The sequence below is a fragment of the Beta vulgaris genome, chromosome 7, assembly GCF_026745355.1.
Source record: "Beta vulgaris subsp. vulgaris cultivar EL10 chromosome 7, EL10.2, whole genome shotgun sequence".
Lineage (NCBI taxonomy): Eukaryota > Viridiplantae > Streptophyta > Magnoliopsida > Caryophyllales > Amaranthaceae > Beta > Beta vulgaris.
Window position 1 is genome coordinate 16,458,887 of NC_079208.1, and position 27,151 is coordinate 16,486,037.

The 27,151-nt window shown below is 36.2% G+C and overlaps 1 protein-coding gene and 1 non-coding gene across 2 annotated transcripts; one reads left to right on the top strand and one right to left on the bottom strand.

The window, feature by feature from the left end:
- Positions 1-3,131: 3,131 nt before the first annotated feature.
- On the bottom strand, positions 3,132-9,632 carry LOC104898862 (vacuolar-sorting receptor 7). The gene is made up of 12 exons (XM_010685990.4): positions 9,125-9,632; positions 5,820-6,512; positions 5,468-5,556; positions 5,304-5,373; positions 5,048-5,131; positions 4,870-4,946; positions 4,654-4,735; positions 4,451-4,533; positions 4,251-4,314; positions 4,030-4,158; positions 3,641-3,744; positions 3,132-3,514 (listed from the first exon to the last, which is right to left on the bottom strand). The coding sequence occupies exons 1-12, from the start codon at positions 9,426-9,428 to the stop codon at positions 3,389-3,391; spliced, it is 1,905 nt and encodes a 634-aa protein (XP_010684292.2). The 5' UTR covers positions 9,429-9,632; the 3' UTR covers positions 3,132-3,388.
- A 17,412-nt stretch (positions 9,633-27,044) lies between these two features.
- LOC125492187 (small nucleolar RNA R71) lies at positions 27,045-27,151 on the top strand. The gene has a single exon (XR_007268631.1). It is a non-coding gene; the product is annotated as a small nucleolar RNA R71 (small nucleolar RNA).

Genomic DNA, 27,151 nt, shown 5'->3' on the forward strand with positions numbered 1-27,151 from the left:
GTCTCGTACTTATTTAATTTATTTTTAGTAGAGGATTGGGAAATTAATAAGAGTCTCGTTGTGTGGTTGCATGATTTGTTTTTTTTTATCTGAATTTGGAAAGAAGTGTACTTGTGGAGAATGTTATCTCATTTAGATCAAAGAGATCATAGACAATTGCTTTGATTGAAGAAAATGAAAGAAAGAGGGCTGAAGAGAGTGAGAGGCTTAAAGATGAATTGAGAAAGAGAAAGTAGAAAGAAAAAGAGGACAAAGATATAGTTGATATACAAACTGTAGTTTGTAGTTGATATATGTATGTTTTAATTGATATAGTGTAGACTAGGCTAAATCATACAACTAGTTGTTTTCTCATATGAATTCTTTTATATAGTGTATTTCATAACTATATTATCTTGGGCTCCTTTTGGAAACCCATGGTAAGAATAATTTCCTCTAGGCTGCCCTCGCACAAGATCACTCACCTAGAGACTCAACAATTCCCAACCTAGCTCCCCTCCTCATCAACATTTAAATTTTTGCTTTCACCAAGATTTGAACCTTGGTCTCTCATGTGGGACATAACAAGTCATATCATTGAAACCAAGGGTTCTTGGTGTATCTAATAGCTATAGTGCATAATATTTGCATATAAGGCTTGTTCTCCCATGCTTATCTTCAGTCCAGTTGCAATCAGTTCAGTTCGGTTCGGTTCGGTTCAATTGCAATCAGTTCAGTTCAGTTTAGTTCAATTCAGTTCAGCTCCAACTATCATTTCTTAGTTATAATTTAATTCATTTCAGTTCAGTTGCAATACGTTCAGTTCAAGTCAGTTCTGTTCATTTGTTTTATGTCGAAGAAAACTGACCCAAAGTGTACAACTCTTATTACAAACTAGTTGTTTTCTTAATTGAATCTTTGTATATAGTGTATTACAAAGCATGTCTCTTGATACAGTTCACGTAAGATTTGATGTACATATTTATTTTTAAAATTTGGCGCTGGATAAACCATTATTCTGATTAGTGATTAATTTAAGTAACCGCTAACCAGAGTTGCGACCCTTACTCAATGAACCGCTTAATTGTTTCTTGATCTTAACCGCTACTCCACACAACGATTCACATTGGACTAACAAAATACATAAATACTAATGTCATATTCTATCTCACGCAAGCCAATTCCAAAAACCACAAATCTTTATTTTCCCTCTCTCACACAAGCCCCTTTCCGTATCATCTATTCATCTCATCTCCTTCCTTAAAAAAAACAGATCTTATCTTCCTCTTTGTGATGACTTCTTGCCGATTTTTGCTTCAAGTTGGACATGCATCCACGATCAATTTGTATTGGTGCAACAAGCTCGTGGTGTGAACCAAGGAGAAAGCCTCATTAGATGCGGTAGGGAAGGAGATATCAATTAACATCAAGAATTTAAATACAAGTTAAAGTGAACTCGTATTCTAGATTTGAAATAAATGGTAAAAAAATGTTAAGACGGTGGCTGATTTTTTGGATTTGAGAAAAAAAAAAGTGAAAAATATCGCCGATTAATTCTTATTCTTCTGAAAAATTATTGTAAGTAATTGATTTTTTAAGGGTTAATTGCCTAGAACATCATGACTCAAGTGCAGTGCTAACAATCTTTGACATGTCCAGTTCGTAACACGAACTTTAACTCGATGCAATGCATAGCTTAAATGTGATCGAAGGTCGGAGATTCTGCCAAAAATCTAGAATCTTGCATTTTTTATTCTTTTATTTTTTCCCTTTTATTCCCTCCTTTTTTTTTCTCTCTCCTCTCCTAGCTACTTCAAACCCTTACCAGATCTCCTTCCCTGCTTTAAATCCCGCCTCCTCTCTCGTGGTGCAGTGGTGTGATATTTTACAAATCTCTCAACGTGAAAGAAGAGCAATAATCACCGTCATTGCAGATCTAACCTCAATCACACCCAACAATGTCAAAATCAAATTTAGAATTGTAGGAAACGACCCCAAAATTGGCGGAGGACATTGTGGGGCAGGGAAGAAGACAGGAAATTTGATCTTGTCATTTCCATACTATTTTACGAGATTGAGATGAGTGAATCGATTTAACAAATCAATTCTAAGTAAATGACAATGGATGTTGAGAGAGTAGAAGAAGAAGAAGAAGAGAGAAAAAAGGAAAAAAAAAAAAAAAGAAGATGAGGGAATAAAAGGGAAAATTATAAATTATTCAAGATTCTAGAACTCCGACGGAATCTCCGACCTCCTATCACCATTTATGCTATGCATTACACCTCGAGATAAAGTACATGTTATGAACTGCACCCATCAAATGTTGTGCTGCTCAGTGCACTAGCTATAGTTCATGATGTTCTAGCCAATTAACCCTTTTGTTAATGGGTTGGTGAACAATGAATTCCCAGTACTATTGCTAGTTGATTTTGTAAGTTTAGGTATTTTGACTCCTTGATATTTAATCTATAATTTTGTAAGTTTATCTATGTATTTGATTTAATCCCTAATTTTGTAAGTTTATTTGATTTGCTTCATTGTATCCGATTTTTGACTATTTTCTTGCAACAAAAATTTGAAATCCTCGAAATTCTTAATATGATTCTTGAATTTCTCTTTTGGGAGTTTTTCTTTAAATTACATTGCAAGTGAGGACGCATGCATGAACCGCTATGACCATTAGCAACTAATGTAACGAAACGAATGCGAATTTCAAATATTTTTATTTCCTTTTGAAAAGACCAGAGCTTGGCGGTTTTACTTTATAAATCGCTATTATAAGTGGTGGTTTTCTGAGATGGACCTCTATTTCACTTACGATTTATTATAAAATGAACAGCTACTTGTAGTAGCCGTTTTGATGAGGAAAATAAAAAATATTTTCTCCGTGTCAATGCTGGCGTGGACGGTAGGAAGAGAAATGCTAATAAAAAATACTTTGTATTTTAGCATTATTAAGGCAATCAATTCTGGTTTTTTAGTTCACTATTGGTTTTCATAATATCCTTTCCCTATAATATACGTATACTTGCTCCCTTCTTTATTAATTGCAAGTGCATTTTTATATTATTCAGACATGACCCTATCAACCGTCAATTTTGAATTTTACGAACGAAAGAATACAATCATGTGTGATCTTGTGTAGCGAAAAGTGTAAGGAAAAAAGATATAGATTTATTACATTAATGTCCAAATTACACCTCCCTTAAAAAAAAAGGAAAATGTCCAATTACACCTCCATATATTACAGCTATGTACATTGAACTTGATGGTAAAAGCTCATAGTTGTGTCACTGTGTGCATGGATGATGGATTCCGTTTGCAGTATGAACGAAATATACAAGCTCTTGTACAATGGTACCTATCTCTATACACATGGTTCACACATCAAAACTAGTTACTTCGAGCTTCATACAGAAGATCCTTGCCGTAGAGGTTCAGCCTCAGAGTTATTGACTTCAACATTTCTGGCATATTGGCTGTCAAGTGGCATGTACTGGGACATGATAGCCATAATCTCAGAGTCCATGTAAGACTGCACATGAAATGTACGAGTCAATCAACCTTTCTAACCCCATATTTAGAATGCCAAAAGGATAAGGAAATGATAATTTAAGCAAGCATTCTATTTATAAAGCAGCTAACTTTCACAAAGACCTACCCGGAGTCTGTATTTGTAGAAGATGTATCCAGCTGAGCCAGCACCAACCAAGACAGCTAGGACTAAGAGAGATAGCGACCATCCGAATTTCGAAGAGCTTCTTTCTGTAAGTGGATGTTTTAGCATCAAAAACTGTAGAAATCTTCATAGGTCTCGATAATAATGGTTCGTTTGATAGGCGGTAATAATGGATGGTAATAGTAATAAACTTCTGTGAACTATCCCCACTCAAAGCACCTTCTAGAGTGGTAACGGATTGTAGCAAATTGAGAATGATGAGTGACATCAACTTAGAGAATTGTACTAAATTCATTATTACCACATTACCATCGCCTGTTTAATTTTGACCTACCAAAGGGCTTAAATAGATAAAGGACTAATGGATTTACCAATACAAGTGTCTTGGTCCTTTATATACAAGCGATTCCCTCCGCACTTGCAATCATAACCGCCCCATGTATTCTTGCAGCTGCATCCAGGGCACTGGCAAGCAGTTCTTTCCTTACATTCGTCGATATCTGATATTTAGCAAAGAATAATTTCAACTTTATTTTCTCACAAATGAAAAATCACAAACCATTGATTAAAAAGAGACGACAGAGGTGCCAACCATCACACTTCTGGCCATCTCCACGGAATCCATCAGGGCAATTGCAGCCAGAAAGCTCTGATGCCTGAATTACATATAATATTTTTAAATGTTAGAAGTGATTGCTAGAATCACATAGTGCTGATAAGGGAAAAGCAATGAAACTGGATAGACAAACCCTAAAGGGTGATAGTATAAAACAACAAATAGCGTCACTGAACTGAACAAGCTGAGAAAGTCTTTTCATTTCTTGTTTCTGACCAGCAACCGCCATTGTTTATGGTGCACCTTCCTGGTCCATGAGCTGTAAAATGAAGCAGACACGATATTACACAGGAGGTCATGGATATTGACGGCAGCAACAGCAATCAAAATGCCTCTATTTTTTTATTTTCAAAACGTTTCTAGTGTAGAAGTGAAGTACCTTTACAGGATGTATAACCATCTCCTTGATACTGAGTACCTGCCACAAGAGGACATTGACAAACTCTTCCCCGAAATGTGTCCTGCATATCATTAAGTGAAGATTCAGCATTTCAATCTTAATAATCTACAGAAGATAAAAACTGAGCTCCTCCATCAGAAGTGTAGCTTGGAAAGATATGCAAGGTACTATTCAGACATGAAGCAAACACACTACCTTGCAGGCTGTGATGTTGGCTTTCTTGTCCTCCCAACACCCACCATTGTTTTCAAGACACTCGTTAGTCTCAAGGCCTGCAGGTTTATTCTAACAGTTAATGAGATTATTGACAAATACAGCTACTGAACTACAAATTCTTGTTGTTGTGAGTCTTATTAGGGAACTAGTCAATAACCTCCAGTCAAACAAATAGGTGGATCAGTTGTCTCCTTGAAGGCAGCACATACAGCCGTCAGTACTGCAGTTCTCTCCAGCTTGCCTATCAAATTGACACAAATAGACATGAGGATCTAAGATCACTTAACCTAAAATGTTTTAAAGAATGACATAAGAACAAGGCCTGCCATAAATTATGGGACACATTCATCAAGCATTAGGCTTGCTTTATGAAAAAACCTTTATCAAATCTCAAGCAATCTAAGCATACCAACCTCTGTATTGCACGTCATTGATGACCAATGTGGGCAAAATAGTAACATCACCACGCGATCCTTTTCCAATCTGTGTTTCACAAGACAGATGAATATTATAACTCAAAATCTACAATGTAATATGATTAATTCCACTCACACTAGGAAGAGTACGACAATCACACCTGCTTGTCTTGTTCATTTTTCAAAACTTCATTCTCTACATCAGCTTCTGGATCTCCCATGCACTTCTTAATCTTATCAACAGGGAGACCTATTTGCATTAAGAGCAGACTTTACGTAGGATACAAGAGATTAACTGATCATAACAATTTTGAAGTTCAATGAGTCTTTAATCTGGATATTTCTTCAAATTTAGTAAGGAAACAAGATATCAATGAAATGCTCAAAATTGAATCCCCTCAATTATAAAAAAAAAAAAAGAAACTCTATTCTTTAGATGATCTTAAGAGCCCTTTATTTCAATAATAATCTGTATAAAAACTTAATGCAAGGGTTTCAACCGTTAAGACTTACGAAGAGACTTCAAGACATCCTCAGCACAAGTTTTACTGTATTTCTTTTCTTTCATTGAACACCGAATATGGAAATCAGTAACATAATCCCACCAAACCCATGATCTATTCTCGGTTTTTGCAACTTTATGAACACAAAGCTGCCTCAAATTTTCGAATACGACATCCTTGCCTTCATATCCTTCCCCAAAATCCTGCTCAGGGTCCGGAGCACAATACCTTCCTCGGTTTATACATTGCGACTTGCATTGGCTGCTGCGCAGGAATGGCTCAGGACAAAACCAAGTTATGTAGTGAGGTGTAAATTGTGTATAACCACCCTTCTCAAGAAGTTGAGCATGACCCTTAAAGTTCTTTATGAAATCCATTTGCTCGTTGCAACGAACTCCACATTCATCATTGCTGTTCGTCCACAGCTCGTACTCGACCCTACCATCAGGGTTGGGCATTGACTCAGACCAATCTAGTTTTACAACAACTTCATTACCTTTCTTTAAAGCTTCTTTCAAGCTGTCACCAAAGGCCCGTTCTACAAGAACTGAAGGGATTTGTATCTTGTCGATAAATCCATCTGCATCACTGCTTTCCTCAGGGGAGTCCATGGTTAATAAAGGCTCATCTACGCTATCCGCCACTAAAACTGCTGCTGCTCCTGCTTCTTGTGCATTCCATGCTTTCAGGGCAAAGTAGCATTCTGTTCACAGAATATGGAAAGATGAGATCAACTGCATGTATTGTTTGAACAGGTAACGACGCCTCTGTAATAGCATCTCTTTTTATCAGGCTCTAAGGTTCAAATGACTTTTGATTAACATGATCAATTCTATTATACTCCCTTTGGGTTTGGCAACAAACATCACAGCAGATAGTAAAAAAAATTGACATTATTAATCTTAACTGTATACTTAAATGTGACCATGAAATTTTAACATCCATAGGTGCGCAAATTAGATGATAGGCATGAGTCTACCGTATAAATAGTGCGCACCATTCAATATGATGAACAAAACAACATCCTCAATGAACAAATTAACCAAAGGAATAAAAGAACAACATACAAGACTCAATGAATATCTAAATCAGAAATGAACAACAAGAAAAAAAGATGAACATGAGAAGAAATATCTGATGAACAACCACTAGCCTAATGAACATACAAAGAAAACGCAATGAGTAAAGAAAAATTTGCAATACACAAACTAGGAAACATAAAGAGAAAGGTTAAGAAAGGAGAATCGTCGAAATCGATGTTCATTGGAGAATAGCTGAGATACATTAGTTTCACATGTTCATTAAAGAGCAGTTGATATACATTAATTTCACGCGTTTTATGTTTTTTAGGTTGCGTGTTAGCCCGTGTGTACCATTAGAATTGTAGACACTAGTCCACCATCTACCAATTGCCATAGGTGGGAGATTGGGTGTACAAATATTAATATGACCTATTAATCTTTCGCGGTTCTAGCCAATTATATTCTTGTAAGTATCAAATCATTTTTTGTATGTGGTTCATAATGGAACTACTATCTACACCATAAGCGAGAGTGAAGGTAGCTACACTTAGCTTAATAAGTTATTTCGCACCTTACTACAATTGGTAGATGGTGGACTCGTGTCTACCATTCTAATGGTAGACACGGGCCAAAACGTAGCCTAAAAAAACATAAAACGCGTGAAATTAATGTACATCAACTGTTCTTCAATGAATATCTAAAACTAATATACATCAACTGTTCTCTAATGAACATCGATCTCGATGATTCTTTGTTAACCTTGATCTTTATGTTTCTTAGTTTGTTTATTGCAGATATTTCATTGTTCATTGTATTTTCTTTGTCTATTAATTAGGTTGAGTGGTTGTTCATCAGATATTTCCTATTATATTCATTTTTTTTTCTTGTTGTTCATTGTTAATTTAGATGTTTATTGAGTCTCATGTGTTATTATTTTGTTCTTTTGCTTAGTTTGTTCATTGAGGATGTTGTTTTGTCTATTATGTTGAATCGTGTGTACAATTTAGATGGTAGATTCATGTCTACATCTAATTTGCACACCTTGTAGGCTTTAGGCTTTTTATTGGAGATAAATTGAAGCAAGTCATGTTAGATAATTAGTCGATCAGCTTGAGATGATGTTAGGTAGATTCTTTAGAGTTTATTTAAAGCACCTTCAGACTTTATTAGAATAAAAGGAATGGGTGGTAAATTGGTAATGATGATGACTACTGATGGGAACCTAGTTTGTAAAAACAGTTCAGAAGCTATTGTCCAGAGTTGCTGAGTAGTTAGGTAGGTACAAGTTCCTGTCTTGTGGTACAAGGACTAGATTGCTTGTGTCATGAGTGAGACCAAAATAAAAGAATTAAAACTAGACAGAAAACTAGTCAGATTACTTAAAATAAGGCCTTCACTCTACATACCAATCTTTTTTCTTACTAGCACATCAGATTAGCATAAAAGCCAAAAGGTAGTCTTAGGTATGGATAAACCTAGGAAGTATTATTGAAAAGTGATTATGCTCACAATTCACAGTATGAATTTTTAAAAAAATTTATAATTTTTTTGAATAATAAGTATATTAATAGTCAAAGGCATATTTTAATGATCGTGAAAAATAAATGTCAAGATTAAAAAAAGAAAAGAAAAGGGAGAAATCAAAAAAAGCTTAACAATTTAAAACATTATCATAGGTGGAAGTCAAAATAGTGTAGAGATAGATGGAAAAAGACAAGAGATTATCGAGTCTAAGCTATGGAATCTTCAATAAATTCGATCTACAATAAGTTTAGTGTGTACTCATACGCAATATTCCTTTCACATTTTCATAACTCAGCATCAAAACATCACATTTAAGAGCAAAATCGATAACTTATACTATAAAAATTAAACAAGGTTAACTAAGGATGTCTTGGCTTAGTGATTAAGATTGAAGTGCTGTGAAGGATAGATCATAGGTTCGATTCCTCCTCCCCTTTTTTGTTCTTTGTACTGACTTCGTGGCTCATATAGATTAAAAAAAAAAGTAAACAAGCTTACATAACAAACTTATTATGTACTAGGTCCATCTATAAAGTTGCTACTCAACATTCCCACAAGTGTCACAAAACTAACCTAGCTTGCTACATCCTTGCATCAACATGCAGACATAGCTATTATAAAAGTCAACTAAAAAAAGAGAAAAAAAAAAACTTGATAAAATATGTATAAAAAACGCTTTTAAAGTTCAATAGTTGCAAAAAGTTAAAAGAAAGATAAAGTCTGACCATCTAACACAGACTAACTGACGAATGAAAAGGCAGAAACAAACCTCCACGATCAACAAGGAGAATAGTGGGTCGAGAGGTGTGAGATTTGAAGGGCTTATCACCCTCAAAAGGCTTACAAGCATCAGCTCCATGATCAGGATACATAACAGAACCCACCAATGATCCTCCATACTCTGGTACTCCAAAATTAGCTATAGAACCATCATGATTTGACTTTAAACTATAAGGTTGTAAAACTGTTATGCTGTTCTTCTCTACCACAAACTTCCCACTAACACAGCACACAATTTCTATTATGACCCATAATATGACTAACAACTTCCCCTTCAAATGGACTAGATTCATGCCTCGTTTTTCTTTTTTTTTTTTGACACCTATTGATTGTGTTTCTTTATGAAAATAAAAATTTGAAATGAACCCCTTTTCTATACTGAGTTTTTGTTTGGGATGTTAGGTGGTTTTGTTGGGATTTCTAATTGGTTTTTTTATGGGAGTTGACGTATAAAACAAGTGGTTGCAGAACTGGTCCTCCAGGTGGACAAGTATATAAGAAAGACAGAGTTCGAGTTTTATAGACGCGAAAGCGAGGGAAGACCAAGAGAGGGACAGGGATGACTTTTCCATTTGTTTTCTTCAGAAGACTTCAGTTATGCGTTTACTTGGTAGTTTTTTCCAACAAGAAGGGTATGAGTAGGGGTGTTCATGGGTGGCTAACCGTCTCGAAACAATATTTTGGTTCGGCATACTGAAATTTCGATTCGCTCTTTTTGCGAACTGTTACCATAACCGTTTAGACTGGTTTACCGCTTAAGTAGTTAACCGTTTTGTCACTATAATTTTTCGATTAATCATTAATTTAAGTTATACTATTATGTTTTACTTAATGTATTTTACCCTCCGTTCCAAAATATAGTTCCCATTTCATTTTGCACAGTCTCCAAGACGTACCTTTGACCTATGATATTTTCTAATTCTTATTAGTAAAAAATATAAAAAGTTGATATTATGAATTTATACATTGTGACGAATCTAACAAGACCCCTCATGAATATGTTTTTTTGTATACATTAGTAAGAATATTTGGTCAAAGTTTTTGAAATTTGACTCCCAAAATAGAAATGGGAACTATATTTTGGGACGGAGGGAGTATATATTTTTAATTTTTTAATGCATATATTTTAATATTATATATACTTTAATATAAAATATAACTACATAACTCCTCTTATTTTTGTAACTTACCAACAAATATTAAAATTAATGTAATTGATTGAAAATGTTCCACAGCAATTAAATGGGGAAAAAAATATTTCGGTTAACCGTTCACTCAAAAATTATAACCATAATCGTACCGTTTAACCGTTAATTTTATCGGTTCGGTAACCTTACCGTTGAAAAAAAAATTATCATTACGGTAACCACCCATTTAGACCGATTTTTCAGTATTTCGATAGCTTTTTCAGTTTCGATTTTTATGAACACCCCTAGGTATGAGTACGCCTTGGTTCTTTTTAAAATGATAAGAAGAAAAAACATTTGTAGGCCCTTTGCTCAAGGGGAATAACTCCTAATGCATCGGTTACAAGGATACAAGAAAGAGCCGGAACATTACAGAGATCAATGGAAAAAGACCCGGGTGTTACCAACAAACATTAGGCATGGGATATTTGTGCCGCGAGGACAAAGTTTAATGCCAATACCGGAGTTCGGCTTAGAGCTTTCAAGAAATAGTTTTTGGATTAGACTATCCATGCATATTATAAACAGGTAAGGAGATCGAGGGTCACCTTGGCGAATGCCTTTTTTTTAGGTTTGAACCATGGGGTGATTTGCCCATTGATATTGACCGAGTAGGAGACGTTGGTGACACATTCTTTAATCCAATTGATCCATTGAGCTGGAAAGCCACGTGCAGAGAGACAAGACCACAAAAAGTCGCACTCAATTTTGTCGTATGCCTTTCCCCGTCTAGTTTGAGTGCACACCAGCCAATTTTGGAGTTAGACTTCTAAAACATATTCATAATTTCTTAAGGCTACTAGAATATAACATACATATACATCTCTTACATCTACTCGTGAGAAACATAGGTTCGTATCATGATTTCATACATATCAACAAAGAGAAACTTCACAACCATACTCACCACAACAATCAAATAAGTAGTATCCAAAGGAATATGTAGTTTATGAGAGAAAGAGTAGAATGTAACGCTAGTGGATCGCAATCAACTTACTAAGTTTTGTCAGATCACAACCTCCAGACATCCTATAAACTTACGTTCCCTATTGCATGTGTCTATGAATGGCCAGACTTTTGATACAGGATAGTACATAGCTTAGTACTTCCTGACCTCTAGAACTACAACAATTAAACTAGGTATAGCCCCTATATATATTGCAATGTATATCTATCCCTCCTGATATCTCACATATCAAAATAATAAAAAACAATTCATTCTAAAACCTTCTACCATCAATTAATTAATAGGAATACCCAACCGCCTTATGATAAGAGGTTTTTAGTGTGTCGTTCAGGCACCAAAAATCGTTTTTCAAACAATATTTGTAAAACCTAACAAGCAATTACTACGAACGTAGTAAAGGCAAGTTAAGGGTCAATCCACAGGGGTACCAAAAATTGTTTTTCAAACAATATTTGTAAAACCTAACAAGCAATTACTACGAACGTAGTAAAGGCAAGTTAAGGGTCAATCCATAGGGAAAACGGGATTAATTCAAGTCTATCAAGTCTAACTGTAACACCCTGACAATTTTCAATTTTTCCAAATACCTTTTAAATATAAGATTTAGAGAATCATCAAAGCATTATCACCCGTTTATTCAGTATTTTGTAGCGGAAAACATAATAAATAACTTTATTAATAAAACTTAGTCAACTACAAAGTTAACTCCAAAAGTCAAACTAAGAAAGCTAAACTTAAAAGTTAAAACCAAATCAACTTATAAAAGTAGGACCTGAAGTATGATAAATAGACTATACAGACTCTCCAAATCCCGAACCCAGTGATGCATTATTTTCAAACATGTAGGTGGACAATGCACTATATATTGATTCCTATAGACTGCTCACCAAACTGGGTCATCATAGGATCAATAAAGCATAGCCATAATCAACATACATAAACAAAAGCACGTAATCAGCAAGCTGAGTACTACATAATAAATAAATAATCCTAACATGATACTACTACATAATAAACAGAAATAAATAACAATATAATAACCTTGCAGATAACTCTTACTGAGCTAAACTTCACAACCAACATTTTATATACTTTAAATGGAATAGTCAATGGAACGACTTGTCTGACGAAAAACCAGTCTTCCCTTTCGAATACGACATACGGGTGCGACCCTGTATTCCCATGACCTACGATATCGAGGAACCTTTAAAATAAGAAAAGGAATGGTGATCAATCTGATCCTAGTAAAAAAGCCATGGGCTACCATCCTGTAGTCCAACTCTGTACTTGTCCAACACTTCAGACGTGCACAAGTATAAAGCTATTGATATCCACATTTCACTTTACATGATTAACCATTTTTACTTGTTATGACTCAGAAGCAATACAAAAAATACAATCGTCAAACAATCATAAACTTCCATTTTTATCTTAGGATTAGATAACTGATCAAACAACTTAACAACCCAAGATTAATTCAAACTTTAATCCAATTTTTCTTATGTGTTGAACCTAGCAAACAATCAACAAACCTTCACTAGTACAAAAAAGGCAATTTGCGTCGGATGTGAGGCGCCTATTTGCGTCGGACTTCGGTGCGACGCCAAAGCCCTCGACGCAAATGACTCAGAATCGATCTGCGTCGTATGCGGAAACGACGCAGATGGTTCACCTATTTGCGTCGCACCTTTATACGGTACGACGCATGCCTTATATACAACCTTGTTTTTCACCCACAAAAAAAAAAAAAGATATGCGTCGCATATAGTACCACATCCGACGCAAATTGATTTTTTAAAAAAAAAAAATCATCATTTGCGTCGCATAAGGCTCAATACGCGACGCAAATTTGCGATTTTTTAACAAAAAAAAAATAAAATTTGTTGAACTGAACCCAACAAACAGATACAGAAACGAAACTAAAACAGAATATATACAACAAGATGTATACTCACACCAACATATACAAAATATTTAAAAAATGATAAGCTAAAAAATATATAAAAAATGATAAGCTAAAAACAGATACAGATGTATACTAAAACAGATTCAGATGTATACTTAAGAGGCGAAAAAAATATATAAAAAATGATAAGCTAAAAAATATGTTGAGAAGATACAGAAATAACTGAAAATTCGACAAAATATATACAAAATGAAGAATAAACAACAAAAAATTGAGAAAAGAAGCGTGCAGATCTGAAAAAATGTAGAAATACAACACGAATTGATGCAACAATTCGTTAATCCAAAAAAAAATGCTCTAAAAATCCTAAAAAACAAATCTCTCAAAATACAACAACAAAAAATCCTAAAAACCTGAGATCTGAAAACTTTTCGTTGATGACATGAGATCTAAAATCATCGTGGCTTCTTGATGGTTGTAACACACAATAGAGCAATGAACAGCAACAATCGACGAACAAGTAGTGCCGACGAACCAGTGCCGACGAACCACCGCGACGAACCAGCGCCAACGAACAAGAGCGACGAACCAGCGCGACGAAGCCCACGAACTATCGCGACGAAGAGAGAGAAATAGAGTGTCGACGACCAGCGCGACGAGGAGAGAGAAAAGAAAGATGCGGCCAGGCAGCAGTTAGAGAGGAGAAAAGAAAGAGCGCGACGAACCAGAGAGGAGATTGAGGAATTTAGGAGGGAGAGAGGAGATTGAAGGCAGCAGTTAGAGAGGAGAAAAGAAATTTTAGGGTTCGCTGTTTAGAGAGGGTGAGAGAGAGAGGGGGGAGGGTGAGAGACGGCTTCTATAGTTTTAGGGTTTGGGGGTTTGAGCGAAAATTTTAAAGGGGCTTTTGGCTGATGTGCGTCGGATGGGCCAAGGGGTCCGACGCACATGATCCTTTTGCAACGCACATTGCTATAGTGCGACGCAGATAGGGCTTAAAAATTTGTCACCTGAATGCAGGGATGTGCATCGGATGGGCCTCAATGTCCGACGCATATGGGCTATATGCGTCGCACATCAATAGGGTACGACGCATATAGCTTGTATATGGTGCTTATGCAGTGATATTGTGCGTCGATTCATTGTTGTATGCGACGCAAATGGTATTTGTGCGTCGTTTCTGTGTTTGTGCGACGCAAATGGGACGACGCAAATTAACCTTTTTCTACTAGTGCTTTCAAAGGTATAAAATATCAACTTAACAAATAAAGTCCTCGATCCTCATAAAATAGTGAAATAATAAAAAGGGACAATATACATAAATGAGCTATTGCAACTCCTAAAAAATGTTGCAATAGAGCCAAAAACCATTGCAACGGTCCAACAATCGTTGTTGTTGTTGCCGTTGCATTAGACCTGATGCAACAGTTTTTTGGCCTATTGCAACTCCCATATGCAGACTTCAGAAATTGTTGCATTAGCTACAATGCAACACCCCTTTTGCTTTAATGCAACGCCCCTACTATATTATTCTAAGTCGTTGCATTAGCCTAATGTAATGCTTAATTTTTAGATTATTTGAAAATGGGCCTGGGTAACCCAATAAGGAGGAGGAGAGTTTAGCCAACTTACAAGTTAGAAGGTTCCATCTTAAAACCAATTGGTTTTAGGATGGAACCTCCTATCTTGTAAGTGAGCTCAACTCTCCTCCTCCTTATTGGGTTATCCAGGCCCATTTTCATATAATCTGAAATTTAACATGGTATCAGAGCTCGAGTTGCGGGTCTCGTCTAAACTGGGTATTTGATCGCTACTGGATAAGGATTTACCTCGACAGGATGTCCAACCCCTAAGAGGATTATTGCTCTGACCTTTCCAGTTAGCTCTGAATTTCTAAGGACACTCACAAATAAGGGGGTGTGTTGAAACCCATTGAAAGTCCACTTGTGAGTGTCCCACATTGGAGAAAGAGGAGAGAATAAACCACTTTATAAGATGAGGAGTTACTCCTCCTATCACCAATTGGTTTTAGGATGGAACCTCCTATCTTGTAAGTGGGCTAAACTCTCCTCCTCCTTATTGGGTTACCCAGGCCCATTTTCATATAATCTGAAATTTAACACTGACAAATATGAGGGTAAAGGTTTTGTCTTGCCTTGTATTACGTATACTGCCAGAATATATGTACAAAGCTAATGGGATGTAAAAGGAAGCGCCCCATGTGAATAGGATATTACATAAAGTACAGGATATACATAAACTAGGACACTATATAGAATTAAGGAAACAAAATATCCTCAATATATATCTTATACTCCCCCTCAAGGAGGCGCGTGAAGGTCACGAACGCCCAACTTGCCAAATAAAAGGAAAACTGTGCAGCACCAAGGGCCTTGGTAAACAAATTCGCCAACTGGAAAGATGTACAAATGTAGGCGGCGGTAGAAATAACCCCTGCCACAAGGAGTTCCCGAACAAAATGACAATCGATGTCTATATGCTTGGTACGCTCATGAAAAATCGGGTTAGCAGCAATGTGAAGAGCCGCTTGATTATCACAATAGAGACGAGCAGGAGAAGAATGAAAGACACCAAGTGAAGCAAGAAAACAACGAAGCCAATTTATTTCAGCGCAACAGAAGGCCATAGATCTATACTTGGCTTCAACCCAGGATCGTGAAATAGTACCTTGCTTCTTGCTCTTCCACGAGATGGATGAGAAACCAAGCATAATAAAATATCCGGAAACTGATCGTCGAGAAATGGGACAACTAGCCCAGTCCGAATCACAATATGCATAAAGCTGAAGATCACTATATGCGCGGAGAAACACATCTTGGCCAGGGTGTGATTTGAGATACCGAAGGACTCGAATAGCAGCGTCGTAGTGATCCTCACAAGGGGTCTGCATGAATTGAGATAAGACATGAAGTGCATAAGAAATATCCGATCGTGTCAATGTCAAATAAAGGAGATGTCCAATAAGACGTCGATATCGTGCTGGATCAGAGTATGCAGTTGCAGTAGAGGCGCCTAACTGGTGATTTTGAGGCAAAGGTGTGGCTGCGGATTTGGAGCCAAGAAGGTCGGCTTCTTGTAAAAGATCAAGAGTATATTTCCGTTGACACAAAAACATTCCGTCTGCAGAGCGAGCTGGAAACAATTATCTAAGTATTGTTTAAAAGTAGTACACAAAATAGAATTGTTCCCTGCAATAATAATATCATCCACATAGACTAGAAGGGATAAAATATCGCCACCACGACGATAAGTAAATAAAGTATGATCAGCATGGGATTGTTGAAAACCATAGTTCCGAAGAGCAGTAGACAATTTTGCAAACCAGTTCCGTGGAGACTGTCATAAGCCATACAAAGACTTACGTAAATGACAAACTTTACCAGGAGAAGAAGTGGAATAGCCAGGTGGAAGTTTCAAGTAAACTTCCTCAGACAAATCACCATGTAAAAAAGCGTTGTTGACATCTAATTGATGTACCTCCAATTTTTAGCAACGGCAATAGCAAGAAAAGTGCGAACGCGGACCATGTTGGCGATGGGAGCAAAGTATGAGTAAAATCCCCCCCCCCCCCTCCGTCTGATGATTGCCTAGAACGACAAGTCGCGCGTGGTGGGGGATGGCAGAAGGGAGGAAGGGGACTGCGTGGCGGTAGATGGCGAAAGGGGGGGCAGCGTGGTGGTAGATGGCGGAAGGGGGAGGGGGCTTCATGGTGGGGGAGGGGGGAAGGGGGAGGGTGTTGCGTGGTGGGGGTCAGGTGGTGGTGGGTATGGTGGCGGTGCTGGCCGGTTGGGGTTAGGGTTTGTTAGGGGGTGTTGGGTTGTGGGCTAGGGGTGGGGTAGTTGGGTTGTGGGCTAGGGGTGGGGTGGCTGGTTGTGGGCTTTTAGGGTTAGTTTTTTTGGTTAGTTAGGTTTAGGATTGAGGGTTAGAATTAAGGTTTAGGGTGTAGGGTAGTTCATTAGGATTAAAGGGAAGATTAGGGGTTAATGACTAACGAAAGTTTAACACCCTTGGTCAAAAGGGCAAGTTGATGTATTTTTCGAAAAGTGAGGGGTATATGGTGAATTTGAACAGTTGAAAGGGTATACGGTGGAAAAAAAAATTGTCAGAGGTATATGGTGAAAAAACCGTTGACTTTGAGAGCGAGAAAGTTATATTCTTTCTTCTACAAATCTTCTTCGTTCTTTCGTTGTTGAAGTTGACCATTTTCTTTCTAAATCTTACTCCATGATCTCCTAAATATATGCTTGTAAGATCGTGTGAGTTATGGCCCTAAATTAGCTGCGCATAATCCACGAGTATAGCAATGGTAATGGCAGCTCCCACTATCCGTTAATGGAGCAAAAATCAAGCCGTTAATTACTTTGTTCTTCGCCGGTTAGTTATGAAGGTTGGAGCACTTATAGGAAGTAGTTCCTCCTTTTCCATGCAACTTCAGCCAACTTAATCATTGAGGACCCGTATACTCCGACGGGCGTTTTAACTTATTTTAACAAAAACAAAAACAATACCTCATAACTAAGAATCTTCAACAAAAAGATTATAAGTTAATAGAACATTATATATACCTCATAATTCCAAGTGAACAAAAGTAATATCTTGACTTAGATTTATAAAATCTTTTTTCCTTCAAGATACATAAATAAATATAACAAAATTTTTGATGTTTTATAATTTTCGAAAATAACATAATATTTATAGAATACAACAATATTCTCCCTTTTTGATGATGGCAAATATAAGACATAAAATAACATAAAAAAATAAAACAATAGCAAAAAGAAAAATAATTAAGAGCTATGAGGTTTAATATAATAATAAAAACAAAAACAAATCAAAAACTAACATACGCTAAGTAAAAACTAACATACTCTAAGTAAAAAACGACACTAATTAAAGACACACAAGTCTATAACCAAAAAATAATCTTTAACGACACTAACTAAAGACACACAAGTCTATAACCAAAAAATATTTTGTGATAAGAGACTAATGACTATTAAAGAATCAGTCACCATAAATCCGAGATCATTAGAATGTTATTTTATGTGCCACGGTTTTTTCCCCCTTTTTTCATCATCAAAAAACAATAAAAGAATCAGCAATATGCATATAAGACATGATATATACAGCAGCATAGCATAATAGCTCAAACATGATATCTAATAATGCTAGCCATCCAAGCAATTTAATGAGAATAGCAAGATAGGAGCAACGCAACATAGCAAAAAAAATGCACAAGATATGTTCAGGGAGAAAAGGAAAAATGAAAAGATAAACGAATGAGGCAAATGAAAAATAAGCAGCAAAAGAAGGTGTGCTCCGCACAATCATAGGATAAAGAAAATAAAAACAAGTCACCTCCGTTTAATACAACCCAAAAAAAATGTTTAATGAGATAAAGAGATAGGAAATTGAAATGGGGATTAAGGTTCGGGACAAACAGAGAAAGTAGAGACCACATGGTCAATCTTCTCTCTCACTGCTGCTTCACCATGCCTTACAACAGCAAGAACCGTCTCCCATTGAATGTTAAGGCCTGCAACTCGAGCTTTCACACCTTCGATTCTAGCATGCAAGAGAGTCAGAGACTCTTGTAGTGAGTGAAGAATCCCAAAGAGACCAGTGGTGGAGAGTACGGGATGATCAATTGTCTGAGATCCTGAAGGAGCTTAATCCTCCTCCAAATTGATGTGAACTGCACCCTGTCCCTGTTCCCGAGGGATCTTGGTCTCAGCAATCCTTTGACTCTTGCAGACAGACCTAGGACCCTCTGTACGGACCTCCTCCTCCGACTTCCTCTTAGAACCAACTTCTCCCTTCCCCTTTGTCTTTGATCCCTCAAAGACTAAGTTCCCACCCAGTACCTTCAAGGACAATTTAGAAAGGGTATCCTTGGTCAAGTAGTTATCAGGTTCAAGGTCAAATGATGTATTTGAGGGGAGTTTGATTTGATTTTTCTTAAGGATGACAAAGATAAGGTTGGCATATCCAACCTTAGTATTATGAGAATTAAAGTAGGATAGATGGAAGATCATTAAGGCAGGGAAATTAAAATTAATGGTTTTTCCAAGGTAGAACATGAGGGAGAGATCCATAAGAATCGCTTGAGTCCTTTTAGATGTTCTTGGTAAGATGAATCGCCAGACCAATTGATAAAAGAAATTTGTGGTAAGGAGAGAAATCCTTTGATAAAGGGACAGGTCACATTCTTTTGCCCCAAAATATTTTAAAATGGTTACATTTGATGCACCATTGACATTTAACTTAGCACTACCCTTCATATACTCTTTGTACCCTTGAAGAGGTACCTCAAACCATTCGCTCAAAACCTTTTCGGAAATTTTCATAAATTTTCCATTCACAACCCCGATGCACATAAATCGTTATTCTCAAAACTAGACACAAACTCACCCATTTCCTCTTCATACAAACCCTCATTAAAACTAAGAATTTTTACCCTATTTTTAAAACTAAACTAAGTCAAGAAATTGACTCCATTTTATTTTCTTGCATCAAGAAAAATCGACACAAAATCCAATTATGTATTTAGAGGACTTAGATTTCTTGCCCCTTTTAGTAGGAACTAACACTTCTTGCTCTGTTTCAACCTCCTCCACAAATTCTTATTTTTTTTCAGAGAAATTAATTCCGGTTCGCCCGAAGGTTAATATGATCCCATAGAATTGGTGTTTGATTTTGATGACTCAGTTTCACTTGCATTGTAATCGACCAAAAGAGAGGAATTTTCGGTGGGTAAATTTTGGATACTTTCTGATGTGGTTTTCTTGGAAGCCATTTTTTTAGTGAGGTGAAGAAGATGAGTTCGAGTGTGAGATGTTTTAGGAGAGAGAATAGAGTGATTTTGAAGAGGTAGTAGTTTTGGGATTAATAGCAGTGAAATTTGGCGTGTGAGAATAGATTGATTTGATGGATTTTTATGTGGGTTAATTTTGGGGAAATTTAATGTGGCTTTTTTTTTCCCATCTCTAAATCCTTTGAATTTGTCATTTCTTGGGTTTGTACATGCACACTGGTGAAGCGGTGCTTTATTTAATTTATGTAAATTTTTTTGGGGAATTAATGAAGAAAGATAAATACTTTTTTGAGATTTTTGATGAAAATGAGAAAGAGAAAATAAAAAACTGAAAAGAAAATTGAGAGGGAAAAAATAAAAATGAAGAAGGTGTGAACTCATGCATGGTACACCTCTAGGCCATATGTATGTTGTCCTAACTAATGTATGCTCAAATATACGCATGGACAATAAGGGGAGTATTATGAAGACAAGATGTGAGTCCTTTACCATGAAGTGTAATACATAAATATCTTCACAACATAATGCTAGTTACTTATTGAATATTAATTAAACTAAGAGTTCTATTTTGTGCAGCACGCTCAATGAATTCTAATCATTCCTAGTTCTAGGCTAATTTTCTCAAATTTTTCTCTAGGAAGTGGGTTGGTCAAGATGTCAGTTATTTGATTTTCAGTAGGACAAAATTCAACTTTAACAAGACCTTATTCAACATTGTCGTTAAGAAAGTGATGCCTAATGTGTATGTGTTTAACTCTTGAATGATGAACTGGATCTTTGGAAATGCATATGACACTTGTATTATCACAGTAGATAGGAACACACTTAAACTTAATACAAAAGTCTTGTACCTGTTTCTTGATCCAGGGGACATGGGAACAACATGCAGCAGCTGCCCCATACTCTGCTTCTGCAGTGGATAGGGAAACTGTCTTCTATTTCTTTGAGCTTCACGAGACCAAGCTTATTCCTAGATATTGAAGAATGTCAAATGTGCTTTTGCGATTTACTAAGTCTCCAGTATAATCCGCATAAGTCATCACTTCGAGGATAAAACAAACATAAGTCATCACTTCCTTTCAAATATCTAAGAATTCGCTTAACTGCCATTAAGTGAGATTCTTTAGGATTTGATTGGAATCTTGCACATAAACCAATACTAAAAGCAATATCAAGTCTACTTGTAGTTAAGTAGAGTAAAGAACCAATTTATATCTATGTATTGCTTCTCATTTACACACTTACCATTTGTTTCTTCGCCTAACCTTGTTCCTGTCCTATGGGAGTGTGGTTGTTTTTTATTGTTCCAGTCCATATTTCTTCAGCAGTTTCTTGACATATTTTTGTTGATGGATCATTGTTCCTCTTTCATTTGCTTGATTTGCAATCCCACAAACAAGTTCAATTCTCCCATCATACTCATTTCGAACTCACTCCTTACATAGAAGACCATTAGTAGCACCGAATATTATATCATCAACATAAATTTGAACTACTAGTATGTTTGTTCCTTTTGATCTAAGGAACAGTGTTCCATCAACCTTGCCTCTAATGAAATCATGAAAAAGTAAGAATTTGGACAACCTTTCATACCAAGATCTAGGAGCTTGTTTCAACCCATAAAGGACTTTATCAAGCTTATTGACCCAATTTGAAAGGTCCGGATTTTCAAACCCAGAAGGTTGTTCCACATAGACGTCTTCAAGTAAGAATCCGTTTAAAAATGCACATTTTACGTCCATTTGGTACATCTTGAATCCCATAAATGCATCAAATGCAATAAAAATTCTTATTGTTTCTATTAGGAGCAATGGTTTCATCGAAATCAATACCTTCTTGTTGGTTGTACCCTTTGGCTATAAGTCTAGCCTTTTTTCTTACCACTGTTCCATGCTCATCAAGCTTGTTCCTAAAGACCCATTTAAGTCCAATAACTTTCTGGTTCTTTGTTTGTTCTCCAGGTGCTAGACCTTGTTCCTCTGGAACTAATTTAGTTCCTCTTGCATGACATTTGTCCAATCAGCTTCCTGGAGTGCTTTCATATGATCCTTAGGTTCTGTCATAGATGATAAAGCATGAAAAGCACAAAAATTCTTTATTTGAGATCTAGTTTGAGTTCCCTTTTCAATATCGCTTATAATTAATTATAAGGGATAAGAATTTCGGTGCTTCCAAGGTTATGGATCAAAGCTCCTTGTTGCTTCTTGAGTTCCTTGAGGCGGTTGATTTATGCGAGTTTCTTCAGTTTTCAGGAGTTAGTAAAGTTTTTCTCGATCTCCTCTCGTTGCTTGTTCCTCGGGAGCATCAAGCACTAGGTTCTCTGGATCAGGAACTAGCTTCTTCTCTTTTCCTGCAGGGGTTAGTTCCTCGTCAATATGATTAGACTCTCCTGGACGAGTGAATCAAAATTCAAAGTCATTGTCATGAATCTATTCCTGCAAAGAGTTAGTTTCATCAAATATAATATGGACACTTTCCTCAACACACATTGTACGCTTATTGTAAACACGATAAGCTACTATTTGAGGCATAACCTAGAAATATAACCTCATCAGTTCTAGCATCAAACTTTCCTAAATTACCTGTTTCATTATTATGACAAAGCATTTACATCCAAAAACTCGAAAGTAAGAAATATTTGGATTTCTTCCTTTGAGCAGCTCATAAGGAGTCTTCAATGTAATTGGTCTCAGCATGACTCTATTGTTGATGTAGCATGCTGTGTTTACTGCTTCCGCCCATAAGTTCTTCGAAAGACTACTTGCAATTAACGTTGTCCTTGTCATATACTCTATGGTCCGGTTCTTCCTCTCTACTACACCATTTTGTTGTGGCGTTCGTGGCGCTAACAAGTTGTGACCTAGACCCTCATTGCTACAAATTCATCAAAATTGGAGTTTTCAAACTCCTTTCCATGGTCAGATCTTAGATTTTTTAATTTGTAACCACTAGTTCATTGAATCTTTTTAGCAAACGTTAAAAATTCATTAAATGTTTCGTCTTTGCTATGAAGAAAGATAACCCATGTAATATATCTCGAGTAATCATCTACAATCACCAATACATATCTCTTACCTGATCGACTTTGAATGCGTACAGGGCCACATAAGTCCATATGAATGAGTTCTAATAGACTTTGTGTGCTTACCATTTTCTTTCATTTGAATGAGGATCTCCCTTGTTTTTCTTTTGCACAAGGATCACAAACACCATGGTTTGTGAACTTAATCGTTTGTAATCTAACTACTAAGTCTTTCCCATTTAGTTTGTTTAGTAGGGACAAGCTGGCATGTCATCAACACTTGTGCCACAACAGGGGGTCTTCTTCAATCACGCTTACACATGTGAGATTTTTCCTAGGAACAAGGTTGAGATCGACCATATAGGTATTCCGTTTCCTTGTTCCTTCAAGTATCTTGGTTCCAGTACTTTTATTGCTAAAAACACATGACTCATTAGTAAACTTCACTATATTTCCTTTATCAAAATATTAAAAAATACTTAGTAGACTATGATTTAAGCCCTCGACCAAAAATATGTTATCTATGAAAAGTGACATAGACTTACCAAACTTACCAACAACGAACTACAATATTACCAGTTAGGTTGTCTCCAAAGGTCACTGTTCCTCCATGGTATGCTGAAAGTGAGAGAAACTTGGATTGATCACCAGTCATATGCTTGAAACACCTGCTATGGAGGAACCACAGGTTGTTCTCCTTCACTTCAGCTTGTACCCAAAGAAACTAGTCAATGGTAGGAACCCACTCTTGCTTGGGTTCCTTTTGTGGACTCAAATCATACATTGCTTTTCATACCTGTTTCACTAGGTATGTATTTTTCTTTATACGTTCCTCCCTGATGGAACAGTCAGAAACTATGTGTCCACTGTTCCCACAGTAGGAACATATCTTGCTACTAGGAAAATCAACAAATTCTTTCTTTTTATTTTTCTACTTGTGATTAAAGCCTAGTCCATCCCTTCCTTTGTTTTGATACTTTTGTATCCATCTTACATGATGAGGCAGTTTGATCCTAGAGAAACCCAGTTCCTTCTTTAGTACCAGATTTTTACTCAGAGCATTTTCATAATCAGACTTTAGTTTTTCAAAATCTGTCCTGGTACTAGTTGAAGGAACTGATCCTTCAGGAACAAAGAGTCTCAACTCTGCCAGTTCCATGTTTAAAAAATAATTCTCATTTTAACCTTTTCGAAAGCTTCTTGTATACTTTGATTTTTATCAAAAAGGTCAAAGAACCGTTTTTCAATATTGGTTTTTAAAGAATAAAGCTAGTTGGAATGTTTCTTAGTGACTTTTAGGGCATTCTTTAGTTGACCCATATTAACACACATAGCCTTAAAATCATCTAAGCTTTTGAGAAGTAATTTCACAGGTTGGCTTTTGTTAATTTCTGTAAACTCTTCTTCTATAATGTTAGGACATACCTTGTTGTTAGATGACTCTCCTTCATCGTTAGTTTTGGCCATATGAGACATAGGTGAGCAGTCTCTTCTTCTTCCTGTTCCTGTTCCTCCTCAGAATTAGATTCTCCCCATGCTGCAACCATGGCTCTCTCCGTTTCTACTTTTGAAAAAGGTTTTGGTTGATCCTTGCTCCTTTCTTTGAATTTGCCTTTACCCTTCTCGGTATCCAATCGAGGACACTCTTTGATAAAGTGGTCTGGACTTCCACATTTGTGACAACTTAATTTGGTAGGCTTCCTTGTGACCTTCCCTTTATAGTTCTTGTTAAAGAACTTCTTGAATCTTCGTACTATCATAGCAGCTTCTTCGTCATCTGTCTCTGACTCTTCTTGATCATCTAATTTGAGAGCCAGAGTCTTTAGTCTTACTGTATTTGATTTATAAGTTCCTAGATGCAACTCATGTGTCATCAAGGAACCTACCAACTGCTCTACATTGAATGTAGTGATATCTTTGGTTTCTAACAAAGCTGTTACTTTAGCCATCCACTTCCCATCTTGGGGAAGACTCCTTAGAACCTTTCGAACTTGTTCCTCTGGAGTAATGATTTTTCCAAGAGAATAAAGTTCATTTATGATGTTCGAGAAGCAAGTTAACATTTCTTGAACAGGATCTTTTTGTTTCATTTCAAACAATTCATACTTATGCATGAGCATGTCGATCTTTGATCTTTTCACCTCACTTGTTCCTTCATGCGTAATTTAAAGAAGTGGTCGTCCTAAAATATACCTACAATTTTTGCAAGTGTACGTATCAAGTATAATAGTATAGGTGAGTAAGGTATCGTTTCCCACAAGGAGGTATGATCAACTACCAAATTTAGAGATACTAATATTATTTAGATGTTCCAGAAATAGTGAATGATAGTGATAAACTAAACTACTAAAAATAAGAACTAAACTAATCCTAACACTAAAAAGGGTCGGGTAATAGGTATAACCAAATATGAGAGAGATAGTTATTGGTTTCGGGTTTCACCTTTTACTTCCTATAATGAGATTAAAATAGTTGTTGGGTTGAAACAATATTGGGTTGCAATGATCGAACTTCCTATGATATGTTATCTCCTCTTCCAAGGTAGAAAACGTTTATTTATACTAATTTTACGCCTACTTCCCTGGTCATAACAATTAATATAAACCCATTACAAACAAGAAATTCATATAAAGGACCACCTCAAGTGTATAACTATTCCTAAAATTATACTACTTGACGTTAATTAATAATCCCATGAACTAATATTGAAATTTCACTTCCACTAATGATCCAATATCTTAAACATATAATAAACTGACAAGATCAATTATATGAAAACAAACCAAGATTATGAAATTGCAATTATAATAAATCAAACCCAAATAATATTTTCAATTCATTGATGGAAATATAAAAGACTACATCCCTAACCTAGAACAAAGAAATTTAGCAAGAAATAACAACTAAATCAATCCAATTAAATGACAATGAATAATTAAAACCTAACATTGTAATTAAACTAAATCAACAGTTGAATGATTAAAAGTTAAAGAAGTAGAAGAACTCAAATCAGATGAACTTTTGACTTCCGTCAATAGCCACCGCAGCCGTACTGGCGTCGTGCGCTGGTGTCGTGCGCTGGTGTCGTGCGCTGTTGTCTGTTCTTCGTCGCATTTTTTGTGCTACGTCTCCGTCGCTTCTATTGTGCTGCCTCTGTACTCTCCTCTTCCGTCCCTCTGCACTTCGTTCCCTCTCTCCTTCTTTTTTCACTTTCATTGGCGACCTCATTTTCTTTAATCGTACTCTTTATGTTACTTAACTCCTTACCATTTCTAAGAATGATAGTGTTGCAGTGCTATTTAGGATTAACTTCAGTTTTACTAGGCAAAGCTCCTTGACTTCTAGAATTAATGGCATTAGCTAACTGTCCAAGTTGAAGTTCTACATTTTTATTAGAAATAGAAATCTGATCAACTTTAGTTTCCAACTTTTCAATTCTTTCAGAAGTAGGATTAGCCAATTTTTCAATAGCCAACTCCCATGATGGTCTAATTTCTTGTTGATTTTGCCTTTGGTGGAACCTAGGTGGATGTTGTGAATTATTATCATTAACAGTTTGTTATCCTGGATTCCTCCAAGAGAAATTAGGATGGTTTCTCCAGCCTGGATTATGAGTATTAGAATAGGGATCATTTTGTGGGTGCTTATAAGAATTAGAAACATATTGATCTTTCTCCACATTAGCACATTCAACAGTTAAATAATCACCTCCACACAAATTACATGCATAGTAGTAGAGACAGAATTGACATTACTTATTTTAGTAAACAAATTGACTAATTTGTCAACTTTTGCATTTAACATGTTAATTCCTTTTGCTTCATACATACCAACAATATTCTTTGGTTTACCCCTATTATTAGACCAATGATAATTATTAGAAGCCATTTTTTCAAGTAACCTATTAACTACTTTAGTAGTTTTACTTATTTATTGTTATTCAAACAGATTCATTAAGACTGTTATAAAAAGTTTGTACTAGCAACCAATTAGGAACACCATGATGAGGACACTTACATTGTAAATCTTTAAATCTTCGTCATGCTTCATATAAAGACTCCCCATCATATTGACCAAAACTACTTATATCGTTTCTAAACTT

Bases quoted from the DNA above. Each gene is read 5' to 3' on its own strand.
- LOC104898862 (XM_010685990.4), bottom strand. From the start codon at position 9,428: ATGAATCTAGTCCATTTGAAGGGGAAGTTGTTAGTCATATTATGGGTC. The intron at 6,513-9,124 runs GTTTGTTTCTGC...TTCTGTGAACAG, and splicing joins TCTCCTTGTTGATCGTGGAG to AATGCTACTTTGCCCTGAAA. The intron at 4,947-5,047 runs GTTATTGACTAG...ATAAACCTGCAG, and splicing joins ACCTATTTGTTTGACTGGAG to GCCTTGAGACTAACGAGTGT.